A 13698-nucleotide genomic window follows, 5' to 3' on the forward strand; every position below is an offset into this window, starting at 1 on the left:
CACATCAGTAACTGTAAAGAGACTGAAGGGGCTGTAACCAGTAGAAGAGGCAGGACACATCAGTAAACTGTAAAGAGACGTAAGGGGCTGTAACCAGTAGACGAGGCAGGACACATCAGTAACTGTAAAGAGACTGAAGGGGTCTGTAACCAGTAGAAGAGGCAGGACACATCAGTAACTGTAAAGAGACTGAAGGGCTGTAAACAGTAGAAGAGGCAGGACACATCAGTAACTGTAAAGAGACTGAAGGGGCTGTAACAGTAGAAGAGGCAGGACACATCAGTAACTGTAAAGAGACTGAAGGGGCTGTAAACCAGGAGAAGAGGCAGGACACATCAGTAACTGTAAAGAGACTGAAGGGCTGTAAACAGTAGAAGAGGCAGGACACATCAGTAACTGTAAAGAGACTGAAGGGGCTGTAACAGTAGAAGAGCAGGACACATCAGTACTGTAAAGAGACTGAAGGGGCTGTAACAGTAGAAGAGGCTAGGACACATCAGTAACTGTAAGAGACTGAAGGGGCTGTAACCAGTAGAAGAGGCAGGACACATCAGTAACTGTAAGAGACTGAAGGGGCTGTAAACCATAGAAGAGGCAGGACACATCAGTAACTGTAAAGAGACTGAAGGGGCTGTAAACCAGTAGAAGAGGGCAGGACACATCAGTAACTGTAAAGAGACTGAAGGGGCTGTAAACAGTAGACTAGGCAGGACACATCAGTAACTGTAAAGAGACTGAAGGGGCTGTAACCAGTAGAAGAGGCAGGACACATCAGTAATCTAAAGAGACTGAAGGGGCTGTAACCAGTAGAAGAGGCAGGACACATCAGTAACTGTAAGAGACTGAAGGGGTTGTAACAGTAGAAGAGGCAGGACACATCAGTAACTGTAAAGAGACTGAAGGGCTGTAAACAGTAGAAGAGGCAGGACACATCAGTAACTGTAAAGAGACTGAAGGGGTGTAAACAGTAGAAGAGGCAGGACACATCAGTAACTGTAAAGAGACTGAAGGGGTTGTAAACAGTAGAAGAGGCAGGACACATCAGTAACTGTAAAGAGACTGAAGGGGCTGTAAACAGTAGAGAGGCAGGACACATCAGTAACTGTAAAGAGACTGAAGGGGCTGTAAACAGTAGAAGAGGCAGGACACATCAGTAACTGTAAAGAGACTGAAGGGGCTGTAACCAGTAGAAGAGGCAGGACACATCAGTAACTGTAAAGAGACTGAAGGGGCTGTAACCAGTAGAAGAGGCAGGACACATCAGTAACTGTAAAGAGACGTGAAGGGGCTGTAACCAGTAGAAGAGGCAGGACACATCAGTAACTGTAAAGAGACGAAGGGGCTGTAAACAGTAGAAGAGCAGGACACATCAGTAACTGTAAAGAGACTGAAGGGGCTGTAACAGTAGAAGAGGCAGGACACATCAGTAACTGTAAAGAGACTGAAGGGCTGTAAACCAGTAGAAGAGGACAGGACACATCAGTAACTGTAAAGAGACTGAAGGGGCTGTAAACAGTAGAAGAGACAGGACACATCAGTAACTGTAAAGAGACTGAAGGGGCTGTATGTAACCAGTAGAAGAGGCAGGACACATCAGTAACTGTAAGAGACTGAAGGGGCTGAACCAGTAGACGAGGCAGGACACATCAGTAACTGTAAAGAGACGTAAGGGGCTGTAAACCAGTAGAAGAGACAGGACACATCAGTAACTGTAAAGAGACTGAAGGGGCTGTAACCAGTAGAAGAGGCAGGACACATCAGTAACTGTAAAGAGACTGAAGGGGCTGTAACCAGTAGAAGAGGCAGGGGACACATCAGTAACTGTAAAGAGACTGAAGGGGCTAACAGTAGAAAGCAGGAATCGTTAACTGTAAGAGACTGAAGGGCTGTAAACAGTAGAAGAGGCAGGACCATCAGTAACTGTAAAGAGACTGAAGGGGCTGTAACCAGTAGAACGAGGCATAGGACACATCAGTAACTGTAAAGAGACTGAAGGGCTGTAACCAGTAGAAGGAGGCAGGACACATCAGTAACTGTAAAGAGACTGAGGGGCTGTAACCAGTAGAAGAGGCAAGGGACACATCAGTAACTGTAAAGAGACTGAAGGGCTGTAACAGTAGACGAGGCAGGACACATCAGTAACTGTAAAGAGACTGAAGGGGCTGTAACAGTAGAAGAGGCAGGACACATCAGTAACTGTAAAGAGACTGAAGGGGCTGTAAACAGTAGAAGAAGGCAGGACACATCAGTAACTGTAAAGAGACTGAAAGGGGCTGTAAACAGTAGAAGAGGCAGGACAACATCAGTAACTGTAAAGAGACTGAAAGGGCTGTAAACAGTAGAAGAGGCAGGACACATCAGTAACTGTAAAGAGACTGAAGGGGCTGTAAACAGTAGAAGAGGCAGGACACATCAGTAACTGTAAAGAGACTGAAGGGGCTGTAACCAGTAGAAGAGGCAGGACACATCAGTAACTGTAAGAGACTGAAGGGGCTGTAACCAGTAGAGAGGCAGGACACATCAGTAACTGTAAAGAGACTGAAGGGGCTGTAAACAGTAGAAGAGGCAGGACACATCAGTAACTGTAAGAGACTGAAGGGGCTGTAAACAGTTAGAGAGGCAGGACACATCAGTAACTGTAAAGAGACTGAAGGGGCTGTAACAGTAGAAGAGGCAGGACACATCAGTAACTGTAAAGAGACTGAAGGGGCTGTAAACAGTAGAAGAGGCAGGACACATCAGTAACTGTAAAGAGACTGAAGGGGCTGTAAACCAGTAGAAGAGGCAGGACACATCAGTAACTGTAAAGAGACTGAAGGGGTTGTAACCAGTAGAAGAGGCAGGACACATCAGTAACTGTAAAGAGACTGAAGGGGCTGTAAACAGTAGAAGAGGCAGGACACATCAGTAACTGTAAAGAGACTGAAGGGGCTGTAAACAGTAGAAGAGGCAGGACACATCAGTAACTGTAAAGAGACTGAAGGGGCTGTAACCAGTAGAAGAGGCAGGACACATCAGTAACTGTAAAGAGACTGAAGGGGCTGTAAACAGTAGAAGAGGCAGGACACATCAGTAACTCTAAAGAGACTGAAGGGGCTGTAAACAGTAGAAGAGGCAGGACACATCAGTAACTGTAAAGAGACTGAAGGGGCTGTAAACAGTAGACGAGGCAGGACACATCAGTAACTGTAAAGAGACTGAAGGGGCTGTAACCAGTAGAAGAGGCAGGACACTCAGTAACTGTAAAGAGACTGAAGGGGCTGTAACAGTAGAAGAGGCAGGACACATCAGTAACTGTAAAGAGACTGAAGGGGCTGTAAACCAGTAGAAGAGGCAGGACACATCAGTAACTGTAAAGAGACTGAAGGGGCTTGTAAACCAGGTAGAAGAGGCAGGACACATCAAGTAACTGTAAAGAGACTGAAGGGGCTGTAAACAGTAGAAGAGGCAGGACACATCAGTAACTGTAAAGAGACTGAAGGGGTTGTAACCAGTAGAAGAGGCAGGACACATCAGTAACTGTAAAGAGACTGAAGAGGCTGTAACCAGTAGAAGAGGCAGGACACATCAGTAACTGTAAAGAGACTGAAGGGGCTGTAACCAGTAGAAGAGGTAGGACACATCAGTAACTGTAAAGAGACTGAAGGGGCTGTAAACAGTAGAAGAGGCAGGACACATCAGTAACTGTAAAGAGACTGAAGAGGCTGTAACCAGTAGAAGAGGCAGGACACATCAGTAACTGTAAAGAGACTGAAGGGGCTGTAACCAGTAGAAGAGGTAGGACACATCAGTAACTGTAAAGAGACTGAAGGGGCTGTAACCAGTAGACGAGGCAGGACACATCAGTAACTGTAAAGAGACTGAAGGGGCTGTAAACAGTAGAAGAGGCAGGACACATCAGTAACTGTAAAGAGACTGAAGGGGCTGTAACCAGTAGAAGAGGCAGGACACATCAGTAACTGTAAAGAGACTGAAGGGGCTGTAAACAGTAGAAGAGGCAGGACACATCAGTAACTCTAAAGAGACTGAAGGGGCTGTAAACAGTAGAAGAGGCAGGACACATCAGTAACTGTAAAGAGACTGAAGGGGCTGTAAACAGTAGACGAGGCAGGACACATCAGTAACTGTAAAGAGACTGAAGGGGTTGTAAACAGTAGAAGAGGCAGGACACATCAGTAACTGTAAAGAGACTGAAGGGGCTGTAAACAGTAGAAGAGGCAGGACACATCAGTAACTGTAAAGAGACTGAAGGGGCTGTAACCAGTAGAAGAGGCAGGACACATCAGTAACTGTAAAGAGACTGAAGGGGCTGTAACCAGTAGAAGAGGCAGGACACATCAGTAACTGTAAAGAGACTGAAGGGGCTGTAACCAGTAGACGAGGCAGGACACATCAGTAACTGTAAAGAGACTGAAGGGGCTGTAACCAGTAGAAAGAGGCAGGACACATCAGTAACTGTAAAGAGACTGAAGGGGCTGTAACCAGTAGAAGAGGCAGGACACATCAGTAACTGTAAAGAGACTGAAGGGGCTGTAAACAGTAGAAGAGGCAGGGACACATCAGTAACTCTAAAGAGACTGAAGGGGCTGTAAACAGTAGAAGAGGCAGGACACATCAGTAACTGTAAAGAGACTGAAGGGGCTGTAAACAGTAGACGAGGCAGGACACATCAGTAACTGTAAAGAGACTGAAGGGGTTGTAAACAGTAGAAGAGGCAGGACACATCAGTAACTGTAAAGAGACTGAAGGGGCTGTAAACAGTAGAAGAGGCAGGACACATCAGTAACTGTAAAGAGACTGAAGGGGCTGTAACCAGTAGAAGAGGCAGGACACATCAGTAACTGTAAAGAGACTGAAGGGGCTGTAACCAGTAGAAGAGGCAGGACACATCAGTAACTGTAAAGAGACTGAAGGGGCTGTAAACAGTAGAAGAGGCAGGACACATCAGTAACTGTAAAGAGACTGAAGGGGCTGTAACCAGTAGAAGAGGCAGGACACATCAGTAACTGTAAAGAGACGTAAGGGGCTGTAACCAGTAGAAGAGGCAGGACACATCAGTAACTGTAAAGAGACTGAAGGGGCTGTAACCAGTAGAAGAGGTAGGACACATCAGTAACTGTAAAGAGACTGAAGGGGCTGTAACCAGTAGAAGAGGTAGGACACATCAGTAACTGTAAAGAGACTGAAGGGGCTGTAACCAGTAGACGAGGCAGGACACATCAGTAACTGTAAAGAGACTGAAGGGGCTGTAACCAGTAGAAGAGGCAGGACACATCAGTAAACTGTAAAGAGACTGAAGGGGCTGTAACCAGTAGACGAGGCAGGACACATCAGTAACTGTAAAGAGACTGAAGGGGCTGTAACAGTAGAAGAGGCAGGACACATCAGTAACTGTAAAGAGACTGAAGGGGCTGTAAACAGTAGAAGAGGCAGGACACATCAGTAACTGTAAAGAGACTGAAGAGGCTGTAACCAGTAGAAGAGGCAGGACACATCAGTAACTGTAAAGAGACTGAAGGGGCTGTAACCAGTAGAAGAGGTCAGGACACATCAGTAACTGTAAAGAGACTGAAGGGGCTGTAACCAGTAGACGAGGCAGGACACATCAGTAACTGTAAAGAGACTGAAGGGGCTGTAACCAGTAGAAGAGGCAGGACACATCAGTAACTGTAAAGAGACTGAAGGGGCTGTAAACCAGTAGACGAGGCAGGACACATCAGTAACTGTAAAGAGACTGAAGGGGCTGTAACCAGTAGAAGAGGCAGGACACATCAGTAACTGTAAAGAGACTGAAGGGGCTGTAAACCAGTAGACGAGGCAGGACACATCAGTAACTGTAAAGAGACTGAAGGGGCTGTAACCAGTAGAAGAGGCAGGACACATCAGTAACTGTAAAGAGACTGAAGGGGCTGTAAACCAGTAGACGAGGCAGGACACATCAGTAACTGTAAAGAGACTGAAGGGGCTGTAAACAGTAGAGAGAGGCAGGACACATCAGTAACTGTAAAGAGACTGAAGGGGCTGTAAACAGTAGAAGAGGCAGGACACATCAGTAACTGTAAAGAGACTGAAGGGGCTGTAAACAGTAGAAGAGGCAGGACACATCAGTAACTGTAAAGAGACTGAAGGGGCTTGTAAACAGTAGAAGAGGCAGGACACATCAGTAAACTGTAAAGAGACTGAAGGGGCTGTAAACAGTAGACGAGGCAGGACACATCAGTAACTGTAAAAGAGACTGAAGGGGTTGTAACCAGTAGAAGAGGCAGGACACATCAGTAACTGTAAAGAGACTGAAGGGGCTGTAAACAGTAGACGAGGCAGGACACATCAGTAACTGTAAAGAGACTGAAGGGGCTGTAACCAGTAGAAGAGGCAGGACACATCAGTAACTGTAAAGAGACTGAAGGGGCTGTAACCAGTAGAAGAGGCAGGACACATCGTAACTGTAAAGAGACTGAAGGGGCTGTAAACAGTAGAAGAGGCAGGACACATCAGTAACTGTAAAGAGACTGAAGGGGCTGTAACCAGTAGAAGAGGCAGGACACATCAGTAACTGTAAAGAGACTGAAGGGGCTGTAAACCAGTAGACGAGGCAGGACACATCAGTAACTGTAAAGAGACTGAAGGGCTGTAACCAGTAGAAGAGGCAGGACACATCAGTAACTGTAAAGAGACTGAAGGGGCTGTAAACAGTAGAAGAGGCAGGACACATCAGTAACTGTAAAGAGACTGAAGGGGGCTGTAAACAGTAGAAGAGGCAGGACACATCAGTAACTGTAAAGAGACTGAAGGGGCTGTAACAGTAGACGAGGCTAGGACACATCAGTAACTGTAAAGAGACTGAAGGGGCTGTAACAGTAGACGAGGCAGGACACATCAGTAACTGTAAAGAGACTGAAGGGGCTGTAACCAGTAGAAGAGGCAGGACACATCAGTAACTGTAAAGAGACTGAAGGGGCTGTAAACAGTAGAAGAGGCAGGACACATCAGTAACTGTAAAGAGACTGAAGGGGCTGTAACCAGTAGAAGAGGCAGGACACATCAGTAACTGTAAAGAGACTGAAGGGGCTGTAACCAGTAGAAGAGGCAGGACACATCAGTAACTGTAAAGAGACTGAAGGGCTGTAACCAGTAGAAGAGGCAGGACACATCAGTAACTGTAAAGAGACTGAAGGGGCTGTAACAGTAGAAGAGGCAGGACACATCAGTAACTGTAAAGAGACTGAAGGGGCTGTAAACAGTAGAAGAGGCAGGACACATCAGTAACTGTAAAGAGACTGAAGGGGCTGTAACCAGTAGAAGAGGCAGGACACATCAGTAACTGTAAAGAGACTGAAGGGGCTGTAACAGTAGAAGAGGCAGGACACATCAGTAACTGTAAAGAGACTGAAGGGGCTGTAAACAGTAGACGAGGCAGGACACATCAGTAACTGTAAAGAGACTGAAGGGGCTGTAAACAGTAGAAGAGGCAGGACACATCAGTAACTGTAAAGAGACTGAAGGGGCTGTAAACAGTAGACGAGGCAGGACACATCAGTAACTGTAAAGAGACTGAAGGGGCTTGTAAACCAGTAGAAGAGGCAGGACACATCAGTAACTGTAAAGAGACTGAAGGGGCTGTAAACAGTAGAAGAGGCAGGACACATCAGTAACTGTAAAGAGACTGAAGGGGCTGTAACAGTAGAAGAGGCAGGACACATCAGTAACTGTAAAGAGACTGAAGGGGCTGTAACCAGTAGACGAGGCAGGACACATCAGTAACTGTAAAGAGACTGAAGGGGCTGTAAACAGTAGAAGAGGCAGGACACATCAGTAACTGTAAAGAGACTGAAGGGGCTGTAAACAGTAGAAGAGGCAGGACACATCAGTAACTGTAAAGAGACTGAAGGGGCTGTAACCAGTAGACGAGGCAGGACACATCAGTAACTGTAAAGAGACTGAAGGGGCTGTAACCAGTAGAAGAGGCAGGACACATCAGTAACTGTAAAGAGACTGAAGGGGCTGTAAACAGTAGAAGAGGCAGGACACATCAGTAACTGTAAAGAGACTGAAGGGGCTGTAAACAGTAGAAGAGGCAGGACACATCAGTAACTGTAAAGAGACTGAAGGGGCTGTAACCAGTAGAAGAGGCTAGGACACATCAGTAACTGTAAAGAGACTGAAGGGGCTGTAACCAGTAGAAGAGGCAGGACACATCAGTAACTGTAAAGAGACTGAAGGGGCTGTAACAGTAGAAGAGGCAGGACACATCAGTAACTGTAAAGAGACTGAAGGGGCTGTAACCAGTAGAAGAGGCAGGACACATCAGTAACTGTAAAGAGACTGAAGGGGCTGTAACCAGTAGAAGAGGCAGGACACATCAGTAACTGTAAGAGACTGAAGGGGCTGTAACCAGTAGAAGAGGCAGGACACATCAGTAACTGTAAAGAGACTGAAGGGGCTGTAAACAGTAGACGAGGCAGGACACATCAGTAACTGTAAAGAGACTGAAGGGGCTGTAAACAGTAGAAGAGGCAGGACACATCAGTAACTGTAAAGAGACTGAAGGGGCTGTAAACAGTAGAAGAGGCAGGACACATCAGTAACTGTAAAGAGACTGAAGGGGCTGTAAACAGTAGACGAGGCAGGACACATCAGTAACTGTAAAGAGACTGAAGGGGTTGTAACCAGTAGAAGAGGCAGGACACATCAGTAACTGTAAAGAGACTGAAGGGGCTGTAAACAGTAGACGAGGCAGGACACATCAGTAACTGTAAAGAGACTGAAGGGGTTGTAACCAGTAGAAGAGGCAGGACACATCAGTAACTGTAAAGAGACTGAAGGGGCTGTAAACAGTAGACGAGGCAGGACACATCAGTAACTGTAAAGAGACTGAAGGGGTTGTAACCAGTAGAAGAGGCAGGACACATCAGTAACTGTAAAGAGACTGAAGGGGCTGTAAACAGTAGACGAGGCAGGACACATCAGTAACTGTAAAGAGACTGAAGGGGCTGTAACCAGTAGAAGAGGCAGGACACATCAGTAACTGTAAAGAGACTGAAGGAGCTGTAAACAGTAGACGAGGCAGGACACATCAGTAACTGTAAAGAGACTGAAGGGGCTGTAAACAGTAGAAGAGGCAGGACACATCAGTAACTGTAAAGAGACTGAAGGGGCTGTAAACAGTAGAAGAGGCAGGACACATCAGTAACTGTAAAGAGACTGAAGGGGTTGTAACCAGTAGACGAGGCAGGACACATCAGTAACTGTAAAGAGACTGAAGGGGCTGTAACCAGTAGAAGAGGCAGGACACATCAGTAACTGTAAAGAGACTGAAGGGGCTGTAAACAGTAGAAGAGGCAGGACACATCAGTAACTGTAAAGAGACTGAAGGGGCTGTAAACAGTAGAAGAGGCAGGACACATCAGTAACTGTAAAGAGACTGAAGGGGCTGTAAACAGTAGAAGAGGCAGGACACATCAGTAACTGTAAAGAGACTGAAGGGGCTGTAAACAGTAGAAGAGGCAGGACACATCAGTAACTGTAAAGAGACTGAAGGGGCTGTAAACAGTAGAAGAGGCAGGACACATCAGTAACTGTAAAGAGACTGAAGGGGATGTAAACAGTAGACGAGGCAGGACACATCAGTAACTGTAAAGAGACTGAAGGGGCTGTAAACAGTAGAAGAGGCAGGACACATCAGTAACTGTAAAGAGACTGAAGGGGCTGTAAACAGTAGACGAGGTAGGACACATCAGTAACTGTAAAGAGACTGAAGGGGCTGTAACCAGTAGAAGAGGCAGGACACATCAGTAACTGTAAAGAGACTGAAGGGGCTGTAAACAGTAGACGAGGTAGGACACATCAGTAACTGTAAAGAGACTGAAGGGGCTGTAACCAGTAGAAGAGGCAGGACACATCAGTAACTGTAAAGAGACTGAAGGGGTTGTAACCAGTAGAAGAGGCAGGACACATCAGTAACTGTAAAGAGACTGAAGGGGCTGTAAACAGTAGAAGAGGCAGGACACATCAGTAACTGTAAAGAGACTGAAGGGGTTGTAACAGTAGACGAGGCAGGACACATCAGTAACTGTAAAGAGACTGAAGGGGCTGTAACCAGTAGAAGAGGCAGGACACATCAGTAACTGTAAAGAGACTGAAGGGGCTGTAACCAGTAGAAGAGGCAGGACACATCAGTAACTGTAAAGATACTGAAGGGGCTGTAAACAGTAGACGAGGCAGGACACATCAGTAACTGTAAAGAGACTGAAGGGGCTGTAAACAGTAGAAGAGGCAGGACACATCAGTAACTGTAAAGAGACTGAAGGGGCTGTAACCAGTAGACGAGGCAGGACACATCAGTAACTGTAAAGAGACTGAAGGGGTTGTAACCAGTAGACGAGGCAGGACACATCAGTAACTGTAAAGAGACTGAAGGGGCTGTAAACAGTAGAAGAGGCAGGACACATCAGTAACTGTAAAGAGACTGAAGGGGTTGTAACCAGTAGAAGAGGCAGGACACATCAGTAACTGTAAAGAGACTGAAGGGGCTGTAAACAGTAGAAGAGGCAGGACACATCAGTAACTGTAAAGAGACGTAAGGGGCTGTAAACAGTAGAAGAGGCAGGACACATCAGTAACTGTAAAGAGACTGAAGGGGCTGTAAACAGTAGAAGAGGCAGGACACATCAGTAACTGTAAAGAGACTGAAGGGGCTGTAAACAGTAGAAGAGGCAGGACACATCAGTAACTGTAAAGAGACTGAAGGGGCTGTAACCAGTAGAAGAGGCAGGACACATCAGTAACTGTAAAGAGACTGAAGGGGATGTAAACAGTAGAAGAGGCAGGACACATCAGTAACTGTAAAGAGACTGAAGGGGTTGTAACCAGTAGAAGAGGCAGGACACATCAGTAACTGTAAAGAGACTGAAGGGGCTGTAACCAGTAGAAGAGGCAGGACACATCAGTAACTGTAAAGAGACTGAAGGGGTTGTAAACAGTAGAAGAGGCAGGACACATCAGTAACTGTAAAGAGACTGAAGGGGCTGTAAACAGTAGACGAGGCAGGACACATCAGTAACTGTAAAGAGACTGAAGGGGCTGTAAACAGTAGAAGAGGCAGGACACATCAGTAACTGTAAAGAGACTGACGGGGCTGTAAACAGTAGAAGAGGCAGGACACATCAGTAACTGTAAAGAGACTGAAGGGGCTGTAAACAGTAGAAGAGGCAGGACACATCAGTAAATGTAAAGATACTGAAGGGGCTGTAAACAGTAGACGAGGCAGGACACATCAGTAACTGTAAAGAGACTGAAGGGGCTGTAACCAGTAGAAGAGGCAGGACACATCAGTAACTGTAAAGAGACTGAAGGGGCTGTAACCAGTAGAAGAGGCAGGACACATCAGTAACTGTAAAGAGACTGAAGGGGCTGTAAACAGTAGAAGAGGCAGGACACATCAGTAACTGTAAAGATACTGAAGGGGCTGTAACCAGTAGAAGAGGCAGGACACATCAGTAACTGTAAAGATACTGAAGGGGTTGTAAACAGTAGACGAGGCAGGACACATCAGTAACTGTAAAGAGACTGAAGGGGTTGTAAACAGTAGACGAGGCAGGACACATCAGTAACTGTAAAGAGACTGAAGGGGTTGTAAACAGTAGAAGAGGCAGGACACAGTACTGTATTGAGAGAGAGAGAGAGAGAGAGAGAGAGAGAGAGAGAGAGAGAGAGAGAGAGAGAGAGAGAGAGAGAGAGAGAGAGAGAGAGAGAGAGAGAGAGAGAGAGAGAGAGAGAGAGAGAGAGAGAGAGAGAGAGAGAGAGAGAGAGAGAGAGAGAGAGAGAGAGAGAGAGAGAGAGAGAGAGAGAAGAGAGAGAGAGAGAGAGAGAGAGAGAGAGAGAGAGAGAGAGAGAGAGAGAGAGTGTGTGAGATGGGGAACAGTAGAGAGGGAGAATGATATTGGTGAGGCCATCTGGACTGTACTCTGATGTCTGTGGTTAATGAGAGCTTGTTTTATTCTCCCTCAGGGGTTTAGAAGATTTACCAAGGGATTCATTTCCCCAGGATTCTTTAACTCAAAACCTGTGTGTGTGTGTGTGTGTGTGTGTGTGTGTATGTGGTTCTGTCTGTGTACTGTATATAGATAATACTCTTTTCTGGCCATCTGTTAGCAATTTTGGTGAAAGTTTGCGAGGTGGTGTGTGTTCTGACGTATTGTCTGCCGGTCTGTATCTATTGTGTTTCATGTGGCCCTTACCTACCACTGCTTTCATTGTCCTGTGGGTTGTAACGCTCTAGAGCAGGGAGGTGAAGAGAGGGACATTTAGATCTTCTTTAAAGCTTGATCATGTCAAAGTTCAGACGGGGCAGCTTTGATAAGTTTTAGGGGATCATGGCAGCATTGTATTTCTCAGTGCTGAGGCTGGGGATTGACTCAGGAAAAAGGTTGGGTAGTAAGCCTAGGCCTGCGGAGTATGGCTGCAGACTGGTGCAGCCAAGAAATATAGGCAGGCGAGCGATTTCTGTGGAACATAACACTTAAGGCTTTGGACTGAACGATACACAACGTTCCTGTAAACAATGTAAAAACTAAACACTTAATCACTAACCTCATACCCTCTGTACTTCCCTTTCTCTACCCCTGTTCTTCCCCCCTCCCCCAGCCGAGGGTGACCCCAGAGGGAGAGTTCCTCCCGCTGGATAACGAGGACATCAACGTGGGATTCGACACGGGAACCGACCGCATCTTCCTGGTTTCCCCGGTAACCATCGTCCACGAGATCAACGATGAGTCGCCGTTTTTCGAGATGGACCGTCGGACGCTGGAGGGCGACTCGGAGCTGGAGGTGGTGGTCATTCTGGAGGGTATGGTGGAGGCCACAGCCATGACCACACAGTGTCGCAGCTCCTACCTCGCCTCCGAGATCCTCTGGGGTCACCGCTTCGAACCTGTGCTCTTCCAGAGGAAGAACTGTTACCAGGTAAGAGGTGGAGAGGGACTATAGAAACAGAAGAGGAAAGAGTTTCTGCTCCGCTAGCTTCGTTGTTACGTTTTCCCTTTTCTCTACATTTTAGCCATTTAGCAGACACTCTTATCCAGAGTGACCCCTCTCTTTTTCTTATCCAGAGTGACCCCTCTCTTTTTCTTATCCAGAGTGACCCCTCTCTTTTTCTTATCCAGAGTGACCCCTCTCTTTTTCTTATCCAGGTGGACTACTCGTTCTTCCACCGGACCTATGAGATTCCCAGCACACCCTCTTGCAGCGCTAAAGAGTTGGCCGAGCAGAAGTACATCCAGGGCTCACGCTCCTCATTCTGCTACGAGAACGAAGTAGCCCTGCAGCTCGTCTCCCCTGACAATGACCCTGAGGGCAACCCTGGCGGCTGCCCCTCCCCCCTGACCCACCGATCCTCCCTCTCACAACCCACCCACACTAACTAGGGAGGCGACAGGCAGAGGGGACAGGAAGTAACCTGGGATCCACAGGAAGTCAGGGACAGACAGGGGGAGAGAGAGGCAGAAAGAGAGACAGGCTTCATAGGGAAAGAGACCAAAATAGAGAAAGGTAAGTACACGATTTAGGGAAAAGGACAACATTGAGAGACTGAAGTTGAGAGAGGTGTAGAAAGAGAAACAGAAGACACGACAAAGACGCCGAGAGACAAACGGAGAGAGAGAGATACTGTATACTGTCAAACAGAGAGAGAAAATGACATAC

At 46.8% G+C, this 13698-nt stretch overlaps 1 protein-coding gene across 1 annotated transcript; it reads left to right on the forward strand.

Moving 5' to 3' along the window:
* The first annotated feature begins 12371 nt into the window (after nucleotides 1-12371).
* LOC120030982 (inward rectifier potassium channel 2-like) lies at nucleotides 12372-13440 on the forward strand. The gene is made up of 3 exons (XM_038976487.1): nucleotides 12372-12467; nucleotides 12643-12960; nucleotides 13188-13440. The coding sequence occupies exons 1-3, from the start codon at nucleotides 12372-12374 to the stop codon at nucleotides 13419-13421; spliced, it is 648 nt and encodes a 215-aa protein (XP_038832415.1). The 3' UTR covers nucleotides 13422-13440.
* Nucleotides 13441-13698: the final 258 nt, after the last annotated feature.

Source organism: Salvelinus namaycush, chromosome 37 (assembly GCF_016432855.1).
Source record: "Salvelinus namaycush isolate Seneca chromosome 37, SaNama_1.0, whole genome shotgun sequence".
NCBI lineage: Eukaryota > Metazoa > Chordata > Actinopteri > Salmoniformes > Salmonidae > Salvelinus > Salvelinus namaycush.